General features: G+C 37.5%; 2 protein-coding genes across 2 annotated transcripts in view; both read right to left on the reverse strand.

The window, feature by feature from the left end:
* PLA2R1 (phospholipase A2 receptor 1) overlaps window positions 1-8,449 on the reverse strand; it is a 56,447-nt gene extending 47,998 nt beyond the window's left edge. Inside the window, exons 1-4 of the mRNA XM_072419088.1 lie at window positions 8,250-8,449; window positions 5,084-5,464; window positions 2,945-3,118; window positions 297-461 (exon numbers count right to left, since the gene is read on the reverse strand). Of these exons, the coding sequence (XP_072275189.1) occupies window positions 297-461; window positions 2,945-3,118; window positions 5,084-5,464; window positions 8,250-8,355 (826 nt within the window). The 5' untranslated portion in view covers window positions 8,356-8,449. The remainder of the gene's footprint in view (window positions 1-296; window positions 462-2,944; window positions 3,119-5,083; window positions 5,465-8,249) is intronic.
* A 5,991-nt stretch (window positions 8,450-14,440) lies between these two features.
* Window positions 14,441-26,757, reverse strand: part of ITGB6 (integrin subunit beta 6) — a 57,952-nt gene continuing 45,635 nt past the window's right edge. Inside the window, exons 14-15 of the mRNA XM_072418232.1 lie at window positions 24,062-24,228; window positions 14,441-20,730 (exon numbers count right to left, since the gene is read on the reverse strand). Coding sequence (XP_072274333.1) covers window positions 20,644-20,730; window positions 24,062-24,228 — 254 coding nt within the window. The 3' untranslated portion in view covers window positions 14,441-20,643. The remainder of the gene's footprint in view (window positions 20,731-24,061; window positions 24,229-26,757) is intronic.

The raw sequence follows: 26,757 nt of genomic DNA on the forward strand, positions 1-26,757 counted from the left end.
GTTTGCTAGATCACCCTGATTCCCCCATAATAGTCTATCCCAGTCTGGGAGAGCTTTGTAAACCAAGCCAATAGTGTCAATATATTGTAGAGATCTTCCTGGTTTATCTAAATATCTCCTATTAAACATAAAGACCAAAAAAAGCTTGACAGGGTTTTACGCATTCAACTTTTGGATTTAGATATACTTTAATCAAACAAAAGAAAATGTAATATTAACAAAGCCTACTTAGCAAAATATAGCCAAATTTTGAGCCTTCTTTAAATCTCATACAATGAGAAGATATGTCTACTTACTTGAAATATACTCATGTTCAGTAAGGTTTCTGATGCTCAGCAGATCTGCACCTTGTGCTTGACAAGATTCTCTGGCTTCTTTCCAGGAGAGAGAAGACTGGAGATTGAACTGGTAGCAAGTATGTGTGACTTTGTTTTCCTCCCATAACAAACCACAGCCCTTGTCTAGAACATAAATAAATATAACAGATAAAAGAAAAATGTACTACATCCTTGTCAATTAGGGTTTGTGCTGTTCAGAAATAAAATCCCGGAAACACCATCTAAAGCTATTTAGTTTACCCATGCCCATCTATGGGCTCACATAGCCATTGGCCTAATTTTTTTTTTATCTTGAGGATTTAAATGGAAGAAAATCCTGACCAGATGTAAGCTTCTTTCTGTGTTCAATTAGGGTTTAGGACGGAGTGTCATTATTATTATCATTATTTTGGAAGAATAGTAGTAGAAAAAAGTTCTTGTGGGTTTTAAATTCCAGAAACATGCAGTTAGGTTAATTCTCCTTACAAATAAGCCTTATATTGTGTTAATAATATATAACTATGGTAGGGACATTAGATTGTGAGCCCCTTTGAGGAACACTTAGTCATATGACTAGGGACTTTGTATAGCACTGCATGGTATTTCAGCACTATATACATATTAGGTAATAATATTAAACTATTGTCTGAATCCCTTTGGGTCAGCATAACTACAGTTGAAAAATGGTTAACTTGGGTGAACATCAACACATTTGTAGAGCAAGCCTATTTGGCATATTTCAAAGTTAAACTTGGTGATGAAGATAAGTCTCGGGCTCCTCATAAGGTGTGAAAGCAGTAGGTCGAGGGTTTACGGATGTGGACAAAGGGAACACGTGATAAAATGCCAATTGGGTATACCTATGGTTTGGTGTGAACCAGGAGATCATTTCAGTGACTGTTACTTTTTTATAGTGAAAACTTTAGGATATAACAAGAAAAATAAATGTAACATATCCTAGTCTATGAATGGCTACAGGCCCAGTGGCTCATTCAGATGAAATCCCTGTGTAGGTTTTCGTTACACTACCCTATTGAAGAACATGATTATGTTTTTCGTGATGACTTAGGTGACGAACAATGATGAAGAGTTTGAAATTGAAGAGGACTCTGTTCTTAAGGGATTTGATCAGCATGAGTTGAGTGATTTGGCACGTGATTTAGGACTATTAAAGAAGGCTTCAGAACTCCTAGCATCAAGACTGCGTGAGAAAAACTTACTTTGAGAAGAGCGTGAGAAATTGCACTTTGTGCAGTACTTTAGAACTGACAGTGGCTTTGTGTATTGCCATAACATACCTGGTTTAATTGAGGAATTGGGAATTCCAATCTATAACTCAACTGAATGTCGACTAGTCATCAATAGCTCAAAGCGGAGCTTAAAATGTGTCCTCCTTCACAATGACAATATATTTGGGTCAGTCCCAATTGGCCATTCAGTTTCTCTTTGTGAAGAATATGCAGACATAAAGAAAGTCATTGAGTTGTTGCATTATCACCAACAAAATTGGGTCATCTGTGTTGACCTTAAAATGGTATGCTTCCTTCTTGGTCAGCAACGCGGATACACTAAGTATCCCTGTTATCTGTGCATGTGGGACAGCAGAGCTTGTGAGAAGTATTGGGTGGAAAGGAATTGGCCTCCAAGATCTGCCCTAAAACTAGGTGATCCAAACATTCTACATGAGCCACTTGTTGATAGAAAGAATATTATATTCCCGCCTCAGCACATGAAACTGGGTCTGATGAAGCAGTTCACTTTGCCAACTGAAGGAGACTGTTTCAAGTACCTAATTTTGGCATTTCCTTGTGTGTCATTTGAAAAAATAAAGGACCACAATGTTTAGGTGACAAGGGGACAACAATCTACATACCTAATATAAAAGAGAAAAACCAATAAACCTATAACATGCCTTAACCTGGTATTGATTTATTGGTTTTCTTTTTGAACCTTTACACAAGGGGTTTGGTTACACAGGAATACATTACAAGGTAATTCCCCTACCTGTTATTTACCTAATATAAAACACAACCTAATGTCTACATTTTCTTGTTTTTGGTGGTCATGATTTTGTATCTACCAAGGGGGCTGTGCGCTCAACAGTTTTCTTAATAGGGTGGGGTATTTTTTAGAGGGCCAACAGTACATATAAAACAAATTACTTAAAAATTGTGTTTATAACTTGTATGGGTATCTGAATTCTTTATAATATTATTTCCTGTCATTTATATTTTCTGACAGTGCTCAGAATAGGCTGCACTGCACAGTACTGGCAATGTAACACTGGTTGCTTGTTAACCAAAGGGGAAAGTAAAATATTAACCTTATTAGCGTGGTGGTGCTCCTTCATTTTCCAATCTGAAGGCACAGGGCCGCCATTAGAAATTTTTGAGCCCCATACTAAGTAAAATTCCTGGGCCCCCTCCCCCATGTCTAAATGTTCAAGCATTGCAAAAGTTCTTCTGATCAGGGCCTGGCACAGAAATACCAATTCGCCCCAGACTGATGGCAGCCCTGAAAAGGCATAGGTTTGCTGGCTCTAAGCTGTATTGCTTATTGTGGATCTAAAGTCAGGGCATATGTTTTGCTAGATATGCATATCTAAAGTAAGATGATGAATACTTTACCAGAAATAGGACAGAATCCCCATTCTTTGTGCTTGTCATAGGACACAGTGGTGGCACACCATGGCATTCTATCCTGTCTTCCAATCATAGTACATTCATGGAACCAGCTGTTGTTAAATTTAAATGGAAATACACACGGCTTTCCCCTTACATTCCCTTTAAGAGTGAAGATTTCTGTAGAACAAGGTATCAATTAGAATGTAACAATGACGGTACTACATAACACAAGGCAAATTTAAACACTTTGCTTTGCTTCACTTTGCTTGATTAGGTCTATTGAGAAAAGTACAATTTTGGCATACAATACAAACTAAGATACTTTTATATCAGTTGTTAAAAATCCCTAGACAAAGGCAATGAAAATTATTGTCTTATATATTATAAGAGTAAAACAAGTTAAAATTGTGCCTGTATCCTTGTAGGATTATCCTATCCCTTCCAATTCTTGTCTTTGAAACCACCGTCACACCCTACCAGACATGGTGTAATTCTGAGAAATTTAAGGGAACATTTACAAAGGGCAGATTTTCTATGGTTTGAAATTAGACAATCTTTGGTGACTTAAGTCCTATACTCTCTAGGTTTAGCACTGTTACAAAGACTATTCTCATATTTTACTGTATATATTCCACAAGTCTACTGTGCCTAATGTTATTTGTGTAAAGATATATTTTCATAGATGTCCTCTTTTCTGTCCTACTTACTCCAGTACAGGGTAGAGACCAGAATACAAGAACATCTTATTGCAAGATTTGGGATTTTCAAGTAACTCATCAGTTTAATATAGCGATTTTAGATTGGGGAGGGGATGCACTGTGTAATTAGAGAACCTTGAGTCTTAGTGGAAGGTCTGTGTTTACAGGCAGCAAATGATCTTTAAATAAAGCCTTCCTTTACCTCTGCAGCTACAGACAATGTGGTGTAATTCATCCTTAGAGCCCAAATGTGGACGCAGGTCCTCATTAGACACCCCTCCATCACTGGAGTGCCCAAGACTAAAAAATGACTACATACTTTTTTTCCAAAGTCACTTTGGTCCAGTGCTGTGTCTGATCCCCTGATCCTTTCCACCTTCTTTTCCCTAGGGCTGTCAGTGGATCCTAAATACTGCAAAGAGTAGCACCACTTAGGTTTCCAGACCTGTGATAAACCACAACATTTTAAAGCAGGTTCAAACACGCTCCCAACAAAAGTAATAAGAGCTGTTGGGAACCATTTTGTGCATGTGTTTGCATACGGTTTAATTTGAGTTGCAGTGGGGTTGTGGCATAGTTCCTGGAAGTCACATATTGCTTCTGGCTGCATGGTTGCTTTTCCTCCTCTGGAGGAAGAGAAACATAGCCATCACAAATGCCAGGGCTATGCATGTAAACATGTTGACTCGCTGTACAGTTTGCTGCTCCTGGGTGCATGATAGAAAGTTGCTATGCATCCTGGAGTGAATATTTACACAATTTTGGACATGGCACTACTTTCTTCTTTGAGCCCAGGGTGGTGGGGCTATCATACCTCATGGGAAGAAAGCGTGCCATTGCCAGGGTATCAAGAGGGCCAGTACTGAAAAAAAAATAGGTTTTTTAGGAGCTCCGGTGTTCTACAAGTATTTTTTTTGCCCAGGCTGGATTTGTGTGTGATTTCTTTGCAGAAACACTTTTGTTTCAGCAGCTCGGCTCAGTCCACCCTGATCCCTCCACTCAGCAATGAGTTGGAATTGTGACACCTTGTTCTCTCTAAAGTTAACAAAGAGGACAAGACAGGAAAGAGCAGATGGCAGAGAACTGTGTTCAAAGACTTTACTGCTGCTAGTGGAAACTTTGAGAATGAACTGCCCCACAGTGCCTGCAACTACAGAGATTCATTTTGATTTTTAAAGTTTATTTATTGCTTGAACACAGTTTCACTTTAAGACACACCAGGTTTCTCCCAATATACATAACCTTCTGGCATGATGTGTGTAAAGTAAACATTTAATGAGAAAGATATGGAAGCTGCCATTGTGACATGTGACATGTTTCTGAAAATGCTGGTTGCCCTCGAGGACTGTCTCTAGCAACCAGCCTATTTAGAAGAGGAGGTCAGCAGAAACACCAAGTCCGAGTTGGGCTTATGTGCAAACCAAGATATTAAAAAAAAAGTCACCTTGGAAATTGTAGTCACATAATTTATCACCAAATGATCCATAAGGTCTCCATTTATTAAATAATTCTTTCCTGGCAGCCACATTTTCCTTAACAGCAGCAAGCTTGTAAAAGTCGATACCAATCAGAACACCATTAATGCACTGCCAACTCAGCACATTCTGGTCAGAATCACATTCCATCATTGCTAGGGGCTCTTCTGGATATCTGAGGTCCAATCCAAGGCATTTCCTGCTTCCAATGTTGTACAGCTTCCGTCCTGTACCCCATTTCCATAGCATGTCATTATTAAAGGGCTTGCAGCTTGACAGAAAAAGGCCTGATTCATTTACTGAAATGCACAAATTCTTCTGTTCATTTTCTAAAACAAATAGATCTGGACCTGCAAGAATATAATTAGTTAGTCTTAGCACATCATACACATGTAAATCATATAGTTTGCTAAAGCATTCATCGTTATTTTTTGTCATTTCTTTATAAAATGCAATGGTCAGTTTTTTTTCAGACTTGGTTCCATATTAGCAATCCTGAACTCTTGCAGCCTTTGTTGCAGCTGTTTCATGTCAATGTACAAATGCAACACATAATTCCTCAAGGCAGATTTTCCTATGGAAAAAACAGCAGAACATGCCTGTACAATGTGCATTTCCTATGAAACATGTCCTGTGCCAAGGACTTCCAAAAACTTTCATAAAACTTTATATCAGCACACAAATCTTAATCATATCAGAAACATATCAAGACCAAAACAAATTCCTTCTCAAGCCTTCAATGATGGGTTTGTAAACATTGTCAATAAACTAAACTGTTGATGGTTTTTGACAAAAACAAAAGTGCTCATTTTTTGATACAGTATTTTCTTAGTGGAGGGCAACTAAGTGGAAGTTTTGATTGCCCTGTGAATGCAGATGGGTGTTTTGGTCTGGTCAAATGGTGTGCCATGGCCAATAGTAGTCTCCATTTTGTACTAGAGTGACAAAGCAGAAAAACAATTGGAAGATGGGGAGTGGGTATTTTCACCAAGAACAGACAAAGTTTTAGACTATAGTTTTAAAAAGACCAGGAGCTGTCTTCTGCCAAAGAAACTCCTTTACTTGTCTGAGAGAAATGATTTGGTTTGTACACTGAATAGAGCATATAAGCAATGCAGTGTATAGTGGCAGCTGGGAAAATGTACATAGTGCCTGTGAATCATTAGATATGCAATGATCAAAGGAAAAAGCGACAGATGTGGTGGCAGGCCAACAGATCCAAAGGTAAATGTATAATATTGTGCATGTATGCAGTGCATACCTACACATTTACTGTGATGTGCTCTCATAGCTATGTTTCTCAGCAACTTGTACAACAGTAGCAGATCTGTGGGATTTGAACACACAGGCTACCCTTCCCTCATATGTATGTTAAAGTTGATTCCGACTCAGATTAGAGCTATTCTGACTTTGGATCAGAATGCAGAATTTTAGAAATCCGAGTTAAAATTTTGAATTACTGTACTGTACCTGTCATTGACAGTAGTCCACCAGACTATGACATTTATCATCCTATCAGCCAGTCTGATAGGAATGGCTAAGCCCTAGCAGGCCTGTCATTGGCAGCTATATTAGGCAATCAGACGATGACAGCTGTCATTGTCCGCTGAACGGATTGGTTGAGCTGTGCTATATCTGTCATTGGCAGGTATAGTACAGCTCATTAAGACTATACCAGCTCCAATTTGAAATTTCTAAATCAGATCAGTGAAGAAATCTAATTGTATTCAAACCAACGTTTACTGTTTTGACCAACTCTTTTTGACTTTGTCAAAGTTTCTCAGATCCTTGGATTTTAATATTTTTCTTTCTTCCAACTCGTTGCCTTCAAGAACCTACTGCTCACTTGCTGATAAATATATATATGTTCAAGCCCCTGCTAAGTGCCAATGAATTAGGATAACCAATGATGTTCCCTTTACATGTCATGGGTTTTAATGTTTTGGGTAAATAGGTGCATATGCAGCAGCCTGGACATTCCTATCTGATTGAACTGCATAAAGAATTTCCAGAAAGTTAATGCACGGGCATACAAGCATATCTATAGGATAAGACATAAAGCAAATGTCTATTCAAATGTACTATATTAATTCACAAACAACATTGTTTGCTGTTAGTTGTCAAACATATTTATACTTTACAGTGATACAGCTCTCAAAAAGTTAAGATTTCCTATGTTTTAGGGAGAATATTGAAATGTTTTTTGTACCTGACCAGCACATGAAAACATAAACTGTTTATTTTTCCCTAATAGCAGTGTGTTCATATCTGTAGCATTGGTCTAAGGCACTGCTTCCTCTGGCCGCTAGCCTCAGAACATTGGAAGTGAGAATTCATAAAGTATTTCCTGCAGGAGACTCTGCTATTAGGAAGCAAAGCTTTACCTTTACAACCTGGCCACTTCCACTCATAGACACTAAGTTGGTAATAGAGAAATGTCATCTGCAGGGCCACCAATAGCAATACTGATGGCGACTAGTCCTTTGCACTGTATTTGCCTTTGGGCACAGCTTCCACAGTTCTTTCTTTTTAAGTAAAGTATTAACGTGCACCCAATTAGAACAAAAAGTAGCAAAGCCGCCTTATTCCAATGAATAAATTGAGTAGTACCGCATCATCAGAGAGATGGCTCAGAAATAGCAATTTCTTGTATGGGTTTACATTGTCATCCCCTTTTGCATTTGGAGTTGTGAAACCTGCCTACCGTAATGATTTTTATTGTTCATTTAAACATAGAAGCAATTGCAAAATAAATACTGTTTAAAAATTGCGAAACAAGATCAATGGGTTCATTGAGTTTTCTACTTTGTTTTGGGAAGAGGGGATTTTTATTTTTGCTTTTTACTTATTTATTACATTTTTGCTTTGTTTGTAGGTCTGCATACTTACAAATACATAGATCCATCACAGTCGATATCTACAAATTCATACTTCTGATCATGCAGCAAAGAAATATGGTAGTAAAATATGCAAGAACCAAAAATGTAACATATGTACACTCACACAGGGGTGTGGAAAAACACATTAGATAAGCTTAGTTAACTACGACCCGTAATATACACAACAATTTATACACAACACTGAACATACGGCGTGCATAGTATATGGATAATTTTAGATGTTTGTGGCACTTACTGTATGATGTGATATCTGCAGGGCTGGAAGGCAGATAGACCACAAAAAGGAGCAGAAAGCCAAGCCTACTGCTAATCACCGTGTGGTCACTTCTTGCTGAAGTCATGACTTGTGCAGAAATGGATATCACAGAGCAAATTTCTTATACTGGAATGTAAAGCTTCTTCTCGTCTCGCACAGACAGTGGGGAGGGAAGAGTTGGAGTGTGTGGGCAGGCTTTTGAGTTTTCAAAGCACTTTCCATAGGAGGTTTTGGATGGGAGGCTGTGCTGTTTTTAAAGAGCGCCTGCCTGCTTTTTTTGGAAATTTTTTTTTTTGGTCACTTTTTTAGAATGTATGGAGCAATGTTGTTGTACACATACTCTCAGCTGACAGTTGACCCTTATTTCCAGGGGAATGGCCGCAGTTTGAATTTTTTGCACTGGAATTTGTTCTTACTTTTCCATTTTAAATACATAACTATCTCAAGATTTTGCACAGCAATTGTAATTCTGAGGAGTTTATACAGTTAAAGCAAAAAAAACAAACAAAAATCTCCCATTCAGATGAACTCCAAGCAACGGCTAAATACACAGATAACAAACAAATGTGGCAGATGTTTTAATAAATAAAGAATATAGATGCATTCAAGTGTGCTTTTTTATCTTCTGGAACTTAGCTTTAAGACAAAAACAAAAATACATTTTTCTAATTGAAGCTGATTTTTTACTATTGTATGGATTTGCAGAAATGTGCACTATAATGTGGTTTAGTAATGTTACATACATTATTATCTACTTGAGGCTTTGTACATAATAAGGCATCTACACCATGTTCTTTCCTTAATTTGTGCAATAAATAAACCTAAAAACATACAAAATGTGCATATAAAACACACAAAACACAATCGCATATTATTATGACAAAGTCTTAAAGGGTCCTATGAAAATGAATGCTGGTTAACTGACTTATTTAAAGGGGACCTATCACCAGAATTGTTACTTGATATAAAAGGGTAGATGGCGGGGCTCGGCGCTGCACAGTGCGAGAACAGGTGATGTAGGCAGAAGGAGAAAGAAGAAGGAAGACGATAGCGGCACAGACAAAGGAGGATTCCAGGATGGCACCAACCAACTTGAGGCCATGTGTGGAGGGATTGGGCACTCTGCAGAAGTAAGGGTAAGTGATGTTTTTATATTTTCTGACAGTTCAACTTTAATTATTACATTTTATGTTTAGAACAGGGAAGGGTTAAAACCTCTTTTGGCTTTTTTTCACAGTCTATGAAATTTTTTCATGTGCTCTCTCAAGACAGGATAAACATTTTTTATAACAGTGACCTAGACAAATGAGTTGTTTTAATGAGCACCTGTCATCCACAGAGACAAGTTCTATAACTGAAGCGTTAGGCATGGTGTACCGCATACTAGGTGATGTCAGAAGTAGTTCCTCTAACAATGACATTTTTCTTTCTCTGAAATTGTTTTTCAGCTCATACAGTTCTATAGATAGTAGGACCAGTTCTACACTGTTAAAAAAAGTTGCACACTCTAACATTTCCTTGGATCATTATGGCACACATTTGCTGTAGTATCATTTTGATAAGTATATGCAATGTCACAACAGTTATTTCCATCCAGAGTTGCATTACTTTTTGCCAAGATCTTGAACTGTTGATAGAAAAGTTGGACTACAGTGAAAATTTTCTCTAGAACATCCCAAAAATTCCCAGTGGGGTTAAGGTCTGGGCTCTATGATGGCAACTCCATGTCCAAAAATGATATCTCATGCTCCCTAAACTCTTTCACAGTCTACGCCCAATGAATCGCGGTGTCATCATTTTGAAATATGCCTGTGCCATCAGGAAAAAAAATGTATTGATGGATAAACCCGGTCATCCAGTATATTCTGATAATGAGCTGAACTCTTTTTTGTGCACATAATGTTGCTGAATCTACTAGACCTTACCAACTGAAGCAACCCCAGATCATAGCACTGCTCCCACAGGCTTGGGGACTTCCTTTGGGCCAAGCAGTGTATTTATCACTCTCAGTTGCAAATATTTATAAGAACATCTTGAGGCATAAAACTGAATGTATTGTTTAAACAACCACATGACAAGACGTAGAACAGGTTCTACAAAAAAAAAGAAAATTAAAATGTAGGAGGCTGAGGAAGATCAAAAAGTCTCGTAATTGGTGAAGTGGCCCTTGGCTGCCCAGAGCAATGCTTCATTAGTGATACACTATAGATCTCCAAATAGTTCTGAAGGGTGGGAATGTTTGCCTTTGGTAAAATAGCTGTAGAAGAATGTACCAATGAGACACTAAGAGAACTATACATTTCTGTAATGTAACAGGAATAATGTATGTCACATCTTCAAAAAAGATGTGGCCAAGTTAAGGAAAAACCTCTGGTGCCACTCAATAATGAACAGTGAATGTCCCTTTTTGGTAAAAATTGTACAAGAATGGCTCTAATACATTTCATTCTTCTCCGGACCTTTATGTCCTGTAGTGACCATGCTGTGGTGAAAGCAGCAGATATTCATACATATATAGGGATACTGGCAGTGGTCGTGGAGTAGCAAAGCCCTTAAACCTGATGATTTGGGTCACTGAAAAAGTCAATTTGGATGTTCTTATTGACAGCCTAAGCTTAGCGATGACAAAATCACTTAAAAAATAAAACAGGAGGTGGTGAATTTAGTTCAGGAAAAATTAGGAAATATTTTAGGATGCAACCAATAATGTGCAGTTGGCGGAGGACCCATTCATTGTGCCAGAATGATGACAGTAGTAATAAAGAGTGAATACTGACTCTAGATGTGTGAATGATAATGGTTACTCAGAGTACCCCCGTGCCATAAAGCACTCAGTGGTTAGCACTCCGGCCTTTGCAGCGCTGAGTCCCAGGTTCGAATCTTGGCCAGGCCACTATCTGCATGGAGTTTGCAGGTGCTTCCCGTGTCTGTGTGGGTTTCCTCCCACGTCCCAAAAACATGCAGTAAGGGTATTTGGCTTCTCATCAGAATTGACCTTAGATGACATATGACTATGGTAGGGACGCTAGATTTTGAGGCACAGTTAGTGACACGATCGACTTTGTACAGCGCTGCGTAATATGATGGCGCTACATAAATACTGTGTAATAATAATATATATATTTATATGTTGTTGTGAGGGAATATCTTCAAATGCACTCGCTGCAGAAAGGTATTTCAGACTTCAGTTCAGTAGAGCAATAGTTCAATTTCGAGCGCTCTTCCCACTTTTATTCACAAAAAACATAAAACTAAATAAGCAATCTTTAGGGTTTTTCCCTCGCAGGGGATCTGAATCATCACAATATGACATAAAACACAAATTTGGCCTCCTGGCTCTCTTTATGATAATCTTCAGAGCTGTTGGTCCTGTAGACGTAAACTTATCTTTTATTTAATAATTTATCCCTTTATTCTCTATTTTAGGTGAACTAGAATGCCTTGAAATCGACTCCAAACCTTGCCCTACATTTCCTAGATATCTCAGATACAGTGGGCCTGATTTATGAAAGCTCTCCAAGGCTGGGAAGAATATACTTTCACCAATGAAGCTGGGTGATCCAGCAAATCTGGAATGGATTTCTTCGAATCTATGCTATTTGCTAGCAAATATTTTGAATCCTGGACCAGATCCATTCAAGGTTTGCAGGATCACCCAGCTTCACTGATGAAAGTGTATTCCCTCCAGTCTTGGAGAGCTTTCATAAACCAGGCCCCATGTCTGGGGTCAAACCTGCAGGGGACCTATATGTAGGTCTCTATGTTGGTTATTTAGAATTTCTGTTCTGTGGTTGGTTTTACTGGGAATCTGCAAGAGCAGGGTGGGGCAAATTCCCAATTCCAGGTCCCACATTTTCTTTTTGCCCGGAAGCCTGTTTAACACATCCTGTACTAGGCAGTAGGTGTGTGGCTGTAGGTAAGGCTGGCTGTTGGTCAGCCTGTTTGCTTGCTAATTGTTCAAAAAAAACTTTTGTTTATGCTAACCAGGAGCCTGAATATTTTTATGGACTTTTTCCTAAATGATAAAACCAAACCAAGTGAGGGAACATTACTTTTTCTGTTTTGAGCAATAAACATGGGCAGAAGCCTGAAAGTGAACTTGCTACATTGAGTTGCATCCCTGTCATTTGATGCTAACCCTTCACAATATATAATTACTATCGAACTATGTTTATATAGCACCAATGTATTACACTGCACTGTAAATGTTATATTTATGATCCATGGCACCTGTGAAGGTGTGGGATATTTTAGACATCAAGTTAGCAGTCAGTTGACTTAATGGCATTGAGAGAAGGAAAAGGGGCACCTATATATCTTAAATGACATTGACAAGGGCCCAATTGTGCTAGCTAGATTACTGGGTGCATTAAAGGGGCAAGTCTTGTAAAGGATTCCTGTTATACCATAGTTAATACCTTAAAAGTGGTCCAATGAAGAACTGGGGAACTGAAGTAGGTCTGACAGGGTCATGGAGAACAAATTGTTAAAAAAACAACCTTAATGCTGTCCATGAGATAGAGGGGCATCTGAAAAGCAATCACAGTATGCCATGGATGGGCTGAGTAACAAAAGATCAGTCCTCATACTGACTCATGTCCATTACCGGAAGCACCTACCCTGTTTCCCCGATATAAGGCACTGTCTTATATTTTTTGAAATGCCAAAATATGCCCTAGGTCTTATTTTCAGGGGGATGTCTTATTTTTCCATGAAGAAGACTACAGTACACTTTTATTGTTGAAAGTCACTCATGATCACTCATGTGCCATTGATTGTCCCCTTCTGATCACTCATGTGCCATTCATATTCCCCTTCTGATCACTCATGTGCCATTCATACCGTATTCCCCTTCTGATCACTCATGTGCTGTTCATATTCCCCTTCTGATCACTCAATGCCATTGACTGTCCCCTTCTGATCACTCTATGCCATTGATTGTCCCCTTCTGTTCACTTACCGGTACTTAAGTGTAACTCCGTTAGGGCAGGGATCTCCGTTAGGGCAGGTAACTCCATTAGGGCAGGGTTCTCTGTTAGGGCAGGAATCAGCAGCTTGCTTCCTGGTGCAGAATCGCGGGGGCGCGTGTGCCGGCTTCTTACTTTCAGTTTCGCTCTGCACTGCAGCCAGGAGGAGACACACACTGCAGCCAGCACCGAGGAGACACACACAGGATTGGGTATCGGAGGATGTCTTATTCACGGGTGAGTGCCTTATTTTAATTATTTTATAAAAAAATCGGGGGTGGCTTATTTAATGGGGATGCCTTATAATCGGGGAAACATGGTATAATGGGCACAATGGAGTTAGAACTGAACTATGGAGCAATTAAATCAGGAGGCCTGCTCTGATGAATCATGTTTCCATTTGGAATAGATCATGTAGAAAGCCAGGTGCCACTTACCTGAGGAAGAAATGGCAGCAAGATGCTCCATAGGAAGTTTGATTTAACACATCTTTGGTAATGTCTTGGTGCCAGATACCACAGGATACTATCTGGGACCATTAGTCCTAGTAAATCAACCCCTTTACCTTCTATGGGTCACAGCTGTTATAGTGGTACAAGGGGAGGGTACACAATATTAGACAGGGAGTTTAAATATTTTATACGATAGGTGCATATAAAGACACACACTCTAAGCACAACATTTGTAGAACTGTATAAATGTATATTAAAGAAAAATAAATATTAAATAATATATAAATAACCCAGCATAGATAGTTTATTTATACTCTCACAGAAGATATGTCTTTAAATTACAAGTCTTCATGAACACAGCAAAGTATCCTTTTTTACACTTTTACTTTAAAAGTGGGCAACACGGTGGCTCAGAGTTTAGCTTTGAAGCGCTACGTCCTAGGTTCAAATTACGGCCAGGGGCACTATCTGCATGGAGTTTGCAGGTTCTCCCCAGGTTTGTGTGGGTTTCCTCTGGGTACTCCAGTTTCCTCCCACATTCCAAAAACATGTAGTTAGGTTAACTGTTAGCTTCCCCCTAAAATTGACCTTAGACTGTATTAAAGACATATGACTATGGTAAGGACATTAGATTGTGAGTTCCTTTAAGAGAGCTAGGGACATAACTATGGATTTCGTAAAGAGCTGCATAATATGTTGGCGCTATATAAATACTGTGTAATAATAATAGTAACCACAAATAATACACATAATATTTCAAGTCACATTTATTGTAGTTGTTCTATTCAAAATACAGATTATAGAAACATTTCTAAATATCAACATTTTGACCTCAAACAAGGACCAGCCTATGGTCAAAACATTTGTATACAAAAAGTTGAAAATGTATCAAATTTTTCAGATGCAAAACAATAACAATTCACTATTGACACAATGCTATAAAGTAACACAATAACCTTTAGTAGTCAGTTTTTTTGTACAGTCTTTTGTACACCAGTGTTAAGTGTGAAAAATTGGAGACAGTCAGTCATACACATTCACACCTATAGGCAACATTCGGTCTTATTGCTAGATTGTACAGTAGGATTATTTACCAGGACATTTCAGATACCTAAGTGTAAAAAAATGAATACCATCACAAATATGTATTTAAATTTTATATATTTTTGTTTGAATATATCTTAATTTGTATTGGCCATTTTAGGCCAGTTTAGGTTGACCAGATTTGCTTTGTGACATCCAAGTGGGTGCAAAGAGAGTGAAGTAAATTCTAGAACCTTTCATCAATTATTTGGATCTGTTTCTGAAGCTTTTACATATACCATATAACCATCCATTTGAGGACCATCACACCTAAATGTTTGAAGGTGTGCGGACACTCTGTAGTGTGGGTTTTTTCCCATAAAAAGAACTGTTAGGCCACTTTTCTGACTTTGGTAAACTACTCCATAATATCATATGCTCAACCATGCCTCCAGCTTTTCACATTTAACTGTATGGGTGGAACTGGGAACCACTTCTCTGGAACCACAAACACAACAGACAATAGGCCTGATTTATTAAAGCTCCCCATGAACGGAGAAGATAGACTATCATGGATACACTTGGGTGATCAGCAAAGCTGGAATGGATCTAGTCAATAAATAAATTGCAGGTTTTCCTAGATAATCCAGATTCACCCATGATGGTCTATCTTTTCCAGTCTTGGAGAGCTTTAATAAATCAGGCCCAATGCATACAAAAGTGCAGTGTGTCTTGCTACATCTGGGTGCATTGCAGTAGTTAGCTGTGCACCATGGAGTGGCTACCTTGTGGTTTACTGAAAGTGGCCTAAATGCTTAAGCATATTAAGACATTTTAAGCTACGTACACACTTCCAATTATTATCGTTGGAAAACGAACGACGAACGATCCTGCACGATATATACGAACGATCGTATAGCACCGATCCTGCACATAGGGATAACGACACGATCGTTCGTAGATATTGTACACACAATAGATAGGATCGTTTAAACGATAGAGGAACTATGTGCACGACAGGAAAGTGAACGGACGTTCGTTCATCACGCATGCTCTGAACATGGACGATCAACGAACGACCGTACACACGAACGATGTTCAACGATCGTCGTCCAATCCGATCTGCCGGTCCGGTCGTTCGTTTCCAATGAGTTTCCTCGTTCGTCGGCGTCGTTGGTTACTTTTTTACGAACGATTTTTTGCCCAATCGATCGTTCGATTGGAACGATAAAAATTGGAAGTGTGTACGCACCTTTAGACAATTGTGCCCTTGTGTTAATAGTTTGGGCATGGGTCTTTACTGCTGCATCATGATCAGGCCCCTGTGCCCGCTCCAGAAAGACATGGATTAAGGAGTTTGATGTGGAGGAACTCAAGTGGCCTACATCGGGAACTAAACTCCACCCTACTTAATGCCTTTGACTTAAAATGCTGATTATGACCCAGATTTTCCTATCAAAAATCAGTACCAAAACCTCACAAATGCTCTTTGGGCTGAATCCTCAGAAATTCTTACAGGCACACTTTACATTTTATAGAAAGCCTTCTGAAAAGAGAGTAGACCTTTACAGTGGCAAAGATTTGCTTTTGTTGTGGGATGTCCAACAGTTCCATGGATGTGTTGGCCATATAGTAAATATTAACAGCAATTTTAAAGAAAGCAATGTGGCATTTAGTTCACTTGCACTTTAAATTGAAAAAGAGACATTGAGACCATTGGTCTATGGTCATGAACACAGCCAGCCATTGGTTCATGGTCATAAACCCATTCAATCATCTTATTCCATAACGTGTCTCCTGGTAACAATAGAAATCAAGAATGTAAGTAGTGTGAAGGAAGACAAAGAAGATTCATTAACTACACCCAAAGAGAACGCCAATTATGTCATCCATTATGTTGTTGGTTTCCGTGCTTATATAAATTAAGCCTAATCAGGTCAACAGATATTAGGTTCCAGACAGTGTATAGTAAGCTGTTAATCTGAAAATTATATCTGGAGACAAAAAAACTACATCTATATTGTTTTAAATTGGAATAATTAGTATTTAAGAGTCAATTCATCAGCTTTTGAGGCTAGAAAGTTCATCCAGAGTGTAATTTTTAACTTTGGGGCACTGTGGTAGCAAGATCTCTTGCCTTTCTCAGGTCTGCATCTCTTCCACAGCTATACCAAAGGTTCATACTTACCCTGTAGGATATTTAATTTTACAGGATGGGGGACAAGGTCGGTAACAACACTGAAAAACTAAAAACATCGTAGTTAGGAAACTATGGAGGGGGGCTACAGATTCTGTCTTTAAGCTGAATATTAGTTTTTGGAAAACTAACTTTGTTGACCCAGCCCCACATTTCTCTGGATAGCTCCTGAAACCAGTGAATGAGGCACATTTTAAATACTTTTCTAAACCCCATTCTCCCTCAAACATACTAGTGCTTCAGGTTAGTGTTGACTTTAGGTGCTCAGCCTAAAGGTCTGCAGTGAAATCAGAGCCATTAGAAATACGTTTCAAAGCATCTGATATGTCCAGGACCTTTTAGAGTGACCCCCATTTTGGTTAATGCTTAATAAATAAGGTGAACAAAGTAAAAAAATTGAAAAGTGAAAAAAATCTCAAAACTTTATAAACAATATATGTATATATATATATATATATATATATATATATTTGTATAAAATATTTCAATAAAGGTTTCACCACTTTAAAATATCTGGATGTGTAAGCACTGATGATGGTGAAACTTTTGCCATATCAGCTGTTTTTGGGCTCCAGATCACGGGACTTCCTTAATACACTTGTGGTGCTGCCTTTGTCCCCATGTACTGAATTTCCCCTCGGCCCTGCTTGATTCGATTTGAATGTACAACTTTTTTTAATATTGCCTTTTGAGAAAGTGTCAATTATGTATTACTGTTTAAAGAACCCCCCACCCCAAAAAAATGTATATTCTCATTCAAAAGCTCCCATGTTTTTTTGGTAGTACCCTGAAAAATGTACCTTATGTCACTGAATTCCTCCTAATAATAGCAGTGAACTTCTGGTGCATTAAGCCTTATAACTATATATTTATCTGCAATATGAGCACTGCTATTCTAATGAGAGTTGAAGTTAGATTTGGTCGTGTCATTAACATATTGCTCACTTGATGAAGAGAAAACTGTACCTGAAAAACTGCAATTCAAGAACATTCCTGCTTCTGTTTAACTCATTACAGACTTATAGTTGAAAACCACATTGTTGTCCTCTCCCAGTTGAATGAGAACGATTTGTAGTGAGGTCTAGCCTGTGGTTGAATGCCATGGTAATTACAAGTCTGAAATGGCCCTTTCTCTTATGTTGTTTCTTGACTATCACCCATCAGATCATCAGACATTGAGGTAGCTCTGAAAAGAGGAAAAAAGTCCTGCTTTCCAACCGAGATAGTCCCCTCTTCCAAGTGCAGAACAAAGCATGATAAATTAGTAATGGGTAAATGCACCACTTGATAGGAACCAAAATCAATATTGATGACTAGTCCTTTGCCTTCTGCTTGCCCTTTTTAAAAATCTATTTTACGGATGAGACTTTCGTTCACCAAGAACTGTAAGTAGCAGCTATAAGGGCTTTCTCTAATGTTGATTAGGCAGGACAGCCCTCCATGATGGTACACAGAAGAGCGTCAATCAAATAGCAAATTTTAATTCTTTTAAAACTACTTTCAATGCAGAATATGAATCTAAAAGCAGCATGAAGTTGGTTGCAAACTGCTTTTGGTAGGGCTTATACAAACTGTGGTTCTGATTGTATTTTCCCTAAGAAGAAAACCCTTGTTATCGATAAAATACCAGTGCTAGTTCAAGTCCTATTCTAGGAACAAGATGACATGACAAATATATATATAATCTGTATGTATATATGATAAAACTGCTGTTTAAAATCTGTCAGTAGAATCAACGAAAAAGTCAAAATGTGTAACTTTTGTCTTAGCAGTACATTTGAACAATAGTTGATTGTAGCTAAATAATGGCTGAGATCTTTTACATTACTAGGTTCAACTACCACATTCAACAGATAGAAAATAAGCACAAAATAGATTTTAAAAAAGTGCTATGGTTGGAGCAGATCCCTATAATTTATCACTGCAAATCATTTCAGTGTGCATAAGACATAGGGATCCTGGAAAAAGATAACACCATGGTCCCATAAAGGCTCTTTTGTAAATCATAAATTATAAATAGCTTTTAATTCAAATTTAGCAACCTGTGCTAATATAAAAAAGCTAGTTTTGGACAAAATAGGAAATGGCCAGATTTTTCATTCTGCCTGTGTTCTATTGGGGAGATCATCTCCTGTCTCTGAGACACAAGAAAAAAGGGGGAGATCACCTTAATGAGAGGCAATACCCACTTCTTAGACATGTGTCACCAGAATATCTATTGGAAGATTTCCACTCATTCCCTGTTACTGTGATTTACCACCAATCCTGTATGGAAGACAAGGGTCACCAGGACCAATAAAAAGAGTAAACTTTCCCTGCAGTGACACAGACAGAACTGTTAACCTTAAAGACGTTTTAGCCCTTCCAAATTCAATGCAAAGCTAACAAAAACATTTTGGCTTTACTTCCACTAATCAATCATTATTTTGTAGTGTTATAATAAAGATATATATATATGCTGGCATTTGGCAAGCTTATGATTAAATTACAGTTGTATTGCATCAGATTTTGAATGCATTTGCAGCAGGTTACTGCAATAGCTGCTTAAGCTGTTTTCCCAGATTTTCAACTTCATCAACCTGCTAATAAAAAATTAAATAAAACTTTTTAGTTTTCATTAAATATCCTATTTTAGACCTGGAATATAACCCTTGGGTCTTTGTGCTTTTCTGTGCAGATCATGGCAGGTGTAGGGATCTGCAAGGTGCTGTTGTGGCATTGCCCACAAGTGATGTTGAGTCTCCATGATTAAAGAATGAAAAGAAAGTAAGGCCAATGAAAGTACGACAGAGGTTGAAGAGGGTTAGCTAGATCATGTTGTATATGCCACAGCCAGGAAATGAGGCAGGCTGACTTTCTGCAAACTTAAATGCACAATATGAGAAACTCACAGTGTGCAGTAAAATCAGAATAAGCAATGTCAGCACAAGAGAGAAGCCTATACAACTGTGCAAGACTGAAGTTAAGGCTGGAGATCGGTTTTACATAAAGCAGCAAGGTGTCACCCAAACTAAATTATGCAAAAAAGTGTAGCAAGGTGTCACCTAAACTAAATTATGCAATAAAACAATTGGAACATTAATTTTAGTGAACAATAAATGCCACTGTTTTTGCATAATTTGTTGATGATGCCTTGCTACCCTATCCTGTATTATAGGATGGCACTGTTCATTGTTTTGTAAACACAGCATCTGCTACCATGAGGTTTGGATGGCTTTATGGAGTGTTTTATATCACACTGTAGTGTTAATCTCTGCTATACAATCAAGGCCATTATACACGGCCTCACCTAGTGCCTTTCAGATGTATGCGGTAGTGTTTAACGATTCCCATTAATGATCTCCGGGGTGACGCACTACAAATGAGCAAAAGCACAAACTAGAAATAGTGCAAATACAATGCAAACAGTTTGTACAGAAATATGCACATACCATGAATAAGAGTCCTTTAAGAACACAGAAGGCTCTTATAATTTTGCTATGGGCCCCTGTTATTTGTAATGACGTCCCTGTCCAAATTTTTGTTCTGCTCAGTAGTTTTTTTTTTCTTCTTCAGTACTCTGTGATGCATGGATTCTGCCTAGGCCTAGGGCTGTGTTCGGATGAATGGCAAAGTCATGAATTTTTACTAGAACTAATGAACTCGCAGCTCAGGGCCTTGAATTGTGTAGAAAACTCCAGGAATCTGGAATACATTAATCTTCTACGTCTCCGCATAGCCACTGGAATATATCTTCACGCTGCGCCGTCTCTTCTTATTCCCCGCTCATAGGTGACATTTTTAAATGTACTGATAGTGTCTTTGTACAATGGGTTTGTATCCTTGAAAGAAAACAATACTGCTGGTTAAAATGCAAGGTTGGCATTGGCACGAATTATAATATATTCCTGAAAGGGTCATCGCACGGTATGGTGTTTGGTACTGGAATAAACAGCCCTATTCACTAAAGAACACAATAAAAAGAAATCATTTTTAAATAATCTGCAACAAGTCAGAACTTTCTATACTTAAGCCCAAGATGCATTTTTATTGGCTGCTAAGGGTAATTGTATTTAGGAAATTGCCATTTGTATCTTACATTGTTTAATAAACAATGGCCTCAAATATGGCTTTAAGTCTTTTAACAAACCCTAACTGGAAATGGATGAAATTCAATTTGTTAAATAAATATGTATTACCTATACTACTAAAATATTATTGTATAATCCAAATAATTATCTTCACCTAGGGTGACAATGCAGGAGAAGAATTGAGAAATAGAGCCTTGTCACACTATCACCCCATAAAAGGACCCGGCTGGATCATCAGGTATCATTCCAATGAATAATAGTGGAAAATTGTGGCACTACAAGAAGAATATAATACAAGTTTCCCCAAAACCTTGGGATTTAAAATAATGTTTGTGCTTGGCCTAAAATAAATGTCCAGAGCGTATATTATCACACCAACAGCAACCAAATCCAATATGAGAATTCTCATATTGGATTTGGTTGCTGTTAGCACGATAATACAGGCGCTGGACATTTATTTTAGGCCACATTTCTTCTAGAGCCACAATTTTCCACTGTTATTTATTGCTAAACTTATTAAGTTTACCTGACTTTTTGTGTGCTGCTCCATCGTATTAATTTAGTGTCGAGTTTCTATATTTTTTCTCATTATTCCAATGAAATCTAAAGATAAAACATTTGTTTTTGGAAATTACAAATAGCTAGTTACCTATTAGGCAAGTTTGAAACTCATATCCTTCCATCTTCATTTTTTCTTGCTTTCCTCCACAACCATTCTAATTTACTTTTCCTGATGGCCAATATGCTAGCTATGGGTAGGTTACCCAGAGTAGTTATATTAAAAAAAGTATGCCAAAGTTCCTCTAGAATAGACTATCTGCCCCTCCTACATAGATGATCCATACATAAACAAACCTAAAGGGATTGAGGGGTTCTAAGATGCTTTGCAACACACAATGAAAAATACAGGTTCAACTATTATTTGTAACTGTTTCTAGTAACTCTCTGCACTGATTTTAGAACTTAGAATCCAGCCAATTCAAGCCAAAAAAATTCCAGTTTTCTCAATGAATTGGTTTAGTGAACTTACGACTTTTCCTTCAAACCTTCCATGCTTTACTTAGTTTAATAGGAAATGAAGTAATTGGGCTCCGGTTAAAGGCTAACAATTATTCCCGGGAAATGTCCAAAGCTAAAAAAATAGATTTTCCTGGTATGCGCTGTGCAATGTTTATTCCTCCTTATGTTTAATTCTTTCTGGGTTTTTTGGGAGTAGGGGATGGGGTGTATTTTTGGAATTTAATTTTATTCTTTCTCTCTGTGCTTATTTTTTGTATTTAAATAATATCAGCATACCATCACATTTATTCTATTGTACTTGTTATTGTTTTTTTTTTCCAGTAAAAATGTTCGGAATAATCCAGGTTTCCTTATTTTTTGTCCTTAGTGTTATGAGGATAAAAGTGGGTGGAAATCTACCCAATGGAGTTACAGACAGTAAAAGATTATATATATATAATTATATAGATCACTGGATTGTATAAAGTGGCAGAATTACCGCAAATAGAAGAGGTGAACTTGCATTCTGATTACCAATTCCCCTGGGGCTGCACTACAGTAGACCATTATGCTTTTTAATAAACCTTTTTATCTTTATTTCTTAAAAGTGGATTAGTATATAAAAAAAAAATTATTGAGTACTAGATGGAGCTGGACATTTATGCTTTGGAATCTGCACAGCTTGGCATTTTTTACAGGGGAAAATTGTTTTTTACCCACTAGATGGAGCAAATAGTTTTGCCTTGGAATGCGAACACTATAGACTAGTATCAAGAGGAAATAGGTTATTGGATACTAGGTGGAGTTAATCAGTGATGCACTGGAAATGTAGAGCATACAAATGAAGTTTCCTGGCATTCTTGGTGCATGCAAGGCATGCATGCCATATTTATCCGACATGATACCCATGTGCCTTGCTCTTGGCAGAGCTATTACAAGAATGCGAGCATTGACAGTAAAAGCAACATGTGGCTGGAAAACATCTTGATAACAGCTCAAACAACAACAATGAAAATGTGAACTGCATGTGGCATAATATGTGTGTCTGCATAATGTATAAAGTGCAGGAGGATGTATTATAAATGCTTGATATTGTCAAAGAGGTCAAGGATGCATGTGCCATTTGAGATGTACACCTAAAATACTAGTCTGGGATTATTTCCAAAGGAGAGAACATCTATATGGATATTTATATAAATCATTCAGTGTCATTATGTACTGCAAAACACTTGGAATAGGACACTGTCTGATATGAAATTTTAAAAGCCCATGAGACTGTTATAAGTGGATCTTTGTATAAAATGGCAAGAATACCGCAGATAGAAGAGGTGAACTTTAGGTACCCTAAACTATATTGTTGGTTTGTATGGTTTCTCTGATATCAACTTTGTTAGGGTGATGGGCATTGTTATATCCTGGAAGAATTCCTTTAGTTTGCACATTTGTCCAATATTGGCAATACATTTCCAATGAAAGTGTTTAGTTATTAACTGTTTATAATATCAACAGTTTGTATGTTCTTCTGTTTGTGTAGGTTTCTTTTGAGGACTCTTAATTCCCTCTAAAAACACACTTATAGGTTAATTTGTTTCTAAGGTTTGCCAAAATTGGCATTGGACTTTGAAGGGGACATTAAATTGTGAGCTACTCAGAGGGACAGTTGGTGACAAGATTACGGGCTCTGAAACATACTTTTTGCAATGGTACAATATTGCATTGGTTTGATTGTGGGGTCACTTAGATCAGTTGTGGCATAGACCCAGCTTTGGAGGTGTTTGGGTGTGGTGATGGGGTAAGGGCACAATTTCCTAAAAAAATATAAAGGATTATAATAATAATATCCCATGTCTGCTTCTTTTCTTTCCTTTTTGATCATAGTCTTGAGGACCAAAAATCAAAATACAGTAAATTATTCCTTATGGAGATTTCCTATAAACACCTGGACTAAAGACTAATATATTTGTGCTATATAAATAATGTTTATTATTATTAGTAATAATAATTATAATATCAACAACAAATCCAGAATCAAAGGGCTAAGTGATAAGTCTTCGTTACATTTAAAAATCATCTCTACACATACCTGTGGCCATTTTGCCTTCAACCTCTCTGCTTCAAATTTGGCAACTTCTTTCCGGTCATGAAAGGACACCAGGAGCTTCCATATACACAACACCACAATGCCAATCAGCACAATGGTGATGGAGACACCAATTAGGATCATGGGGATATTTGGAGGTTCAGGGCAATCTAAAGAATAAAATAAGAGTACAGAAAAAAATAATTAATCTGGAAATCTAAGAATGCACAATATACCTTATTGCAAATAACATATAATATATATTCTACATAACATTATAACAAATAAAGTATTAAATGTTACATCTTATTCAGTCTCATGTTTAAAATGTACGGCAAAAATAGGCAAAAGTATTAGTATAAACAAAGCTATTATTTTGGGAATGGATAGAGAGATAAAGGATTATAACCCTTTTGGGCTTTCATACCACAATTTGGCACTCCTTTAGATTTCCTCTAATGGTTCAGATGACATTGAACATATATAGCAAACATTTTGGTTGTACAAACATTATAAAATAATCCTTTTTTTAAATTGCTGTATTAACAGCAAAATGGTATGCAGAATGTGACCATAAAACCTTTTTATCATGTCACCACAGTGACCTTTTTAGACCTTTTTCTCATGGTTCAATAATGTTGTTGATGTTAAAGTTGTTTGTAGAGTGTTTTAAATTGTGTAGAAATAACCCCCTACGTTTTCGGTCAATGTAAACGTGATCCGTTATATAGGTAGTCAGAATAAAAAAGACCCCCTACATTGGCTGTCAGTAAAGAAGTGACTCCATACATTGGTAGTCAGTGCAGATGACCCCTTAGTTGGGTGGCCATTGCAAGTATAACTCCCTACTCAATTTAATGACTTCTTACGTTAGTTGATACTGTACACATGACACCTTACGTTGGCCATCATTGTAGTCATGACAATTGTGGTCAATGTAGACAATCTGCTGTTGAAAAAAATCTCACTTACCTTTAATTCTGAAAATCCCTTGATCCCGCTGGCATTGTCCTTGATTGGGTCCCGCGTCGTACTGGAATCCTCCTTTGTCCTAGCGTGGAGGAAGTGCCATGCGCTGCCATCTTGGGCCATCTTCTTTATTGTTTTGGCTACATCACCCGATCTAGCACTGCCCGGGCGCAAGATTGGGTGACATAGCCTGCATGGGAAAAAAGGAGTGGCAATCTCACACCAATCAAGACAGAAGGAGAGGGGCATATTTGCTTTTCATTAAAGGGTGGTGATAGGTACACTTTAAGAAAACCCCAGGGACCTGGAGAAACCGTGGCTGAGAAAGTTTGATCTTAAGGGTTGTCATAGGAAAACTTTGCATACTGATGCCTCAATAAAAACATTTGGACCATTCAGGAACCACTAGATGTCACCATGAGCTCAGTGCTGCTCCGCAGACACATTGCAGACCTAACAGCTGTGATCAGACAAAACATAGTACTGAGAAATATATTTGAAGAAAAATCCTTTTATGTAGATATAGATAAACATCTGAATGTCTTTATTGTGCATATAATAAGGTTTGGCAGAAACTACTATAGATTGGGCATGAGCTAAATTAAGAATTTTATTCCTCTGAAATGTGGACATTTGAAAGATTACAGTGCATAATGTTTTTGTGTCCAATGGGTTTCTATAATTTTTGAGGGTAGTAGAAGCTCTTTTTAATCACCCAGAACATGCCCAATGCCAAAAAGCAACCTTAGACAAATGCAAAGGGACACTAAATTAAAAAAAAAATTACCTTAACACAATCTGACCCAAAAACAATACCCTCTAACTAGAGAAAAGAAAGATGATTTTTTCAAGCATATGTCACCTAAGCCACTTAGTGATGGAAATTAAGAAGCATCTCCTTAGTAAATTTGTGCAGCTGTCCAATATAACTATGTTCATCTATATCAGTGTTTCCTGAGGTTTTTAACATAGACGAACACTTGAAATAGCTTTTAGGTCTTCAAGGAACCCCTTCTATAAATATTTTATCTACAGCTCACAGTTCATTAGTGTAGAAGTCAGTAGGAAGAATGCCTATTACATTGCTGGCCATTGTGAAGAATATCACCAATATAGACAGACAAAAAGATCATTGATGTTGGACCTGAGAGTCAGAAATTGCTCATTGCCAGAACGCCTAGCAACTTCTGATCCACGAAACCCCTAGTTGAGAAACTCTGATCTATACTGTTGATAAAATAACAAAGGAAAAGGTATATCCACATATAAACTTATTATTTTGTTTTGCTAGTAAAGTGTTCATGCCTGAAAAATGGACACTTAAACAGCACTAAAACATCTTAAAAAAAAACCCTCACTTACCTCTCTAGCTGCTTGTACTGTGAAATTATTCATGATCAAAACACTGAAAGCTTTTGCTAATTGTTTAGAATTTGTGAATACTTTAAAAAGCAAGATCATGAAACATGTTCACTTATAAATAAATAATAATAAAATAAAAAATTTACAACAGCTTGAATCACACATTTTCCTGTTTGGTCTATTTTTTTAAAGTTACATTGTAGCCAAACACAAGAAAATATTAGCTCTTATCTACTTCATCCAAAACCCAAAAGCAAAAATATTTGGCAGGAGGACCACTTGAAATTATTTGACAAGAAGAATGCAAAGAGATAGTTTTAGAATTGGATATATGTTTCTATACAGCATGCTAAATGATAACATATATA

This window comes from Pyxicephalus adspersus, chromosome 7, assembly GCF_032062135.1.
Source record: "Pyxicephalus adspersus chromosome 7, UCB_Pads_2.0, whole genome shotgun sequence".
Lineage (NCBI taxonomy): Eukaryota > Metazoa > Chordata > Amphibia > Anura > Pyxicephalidae > Pyxicephalus > Pyxicephalus adspersus.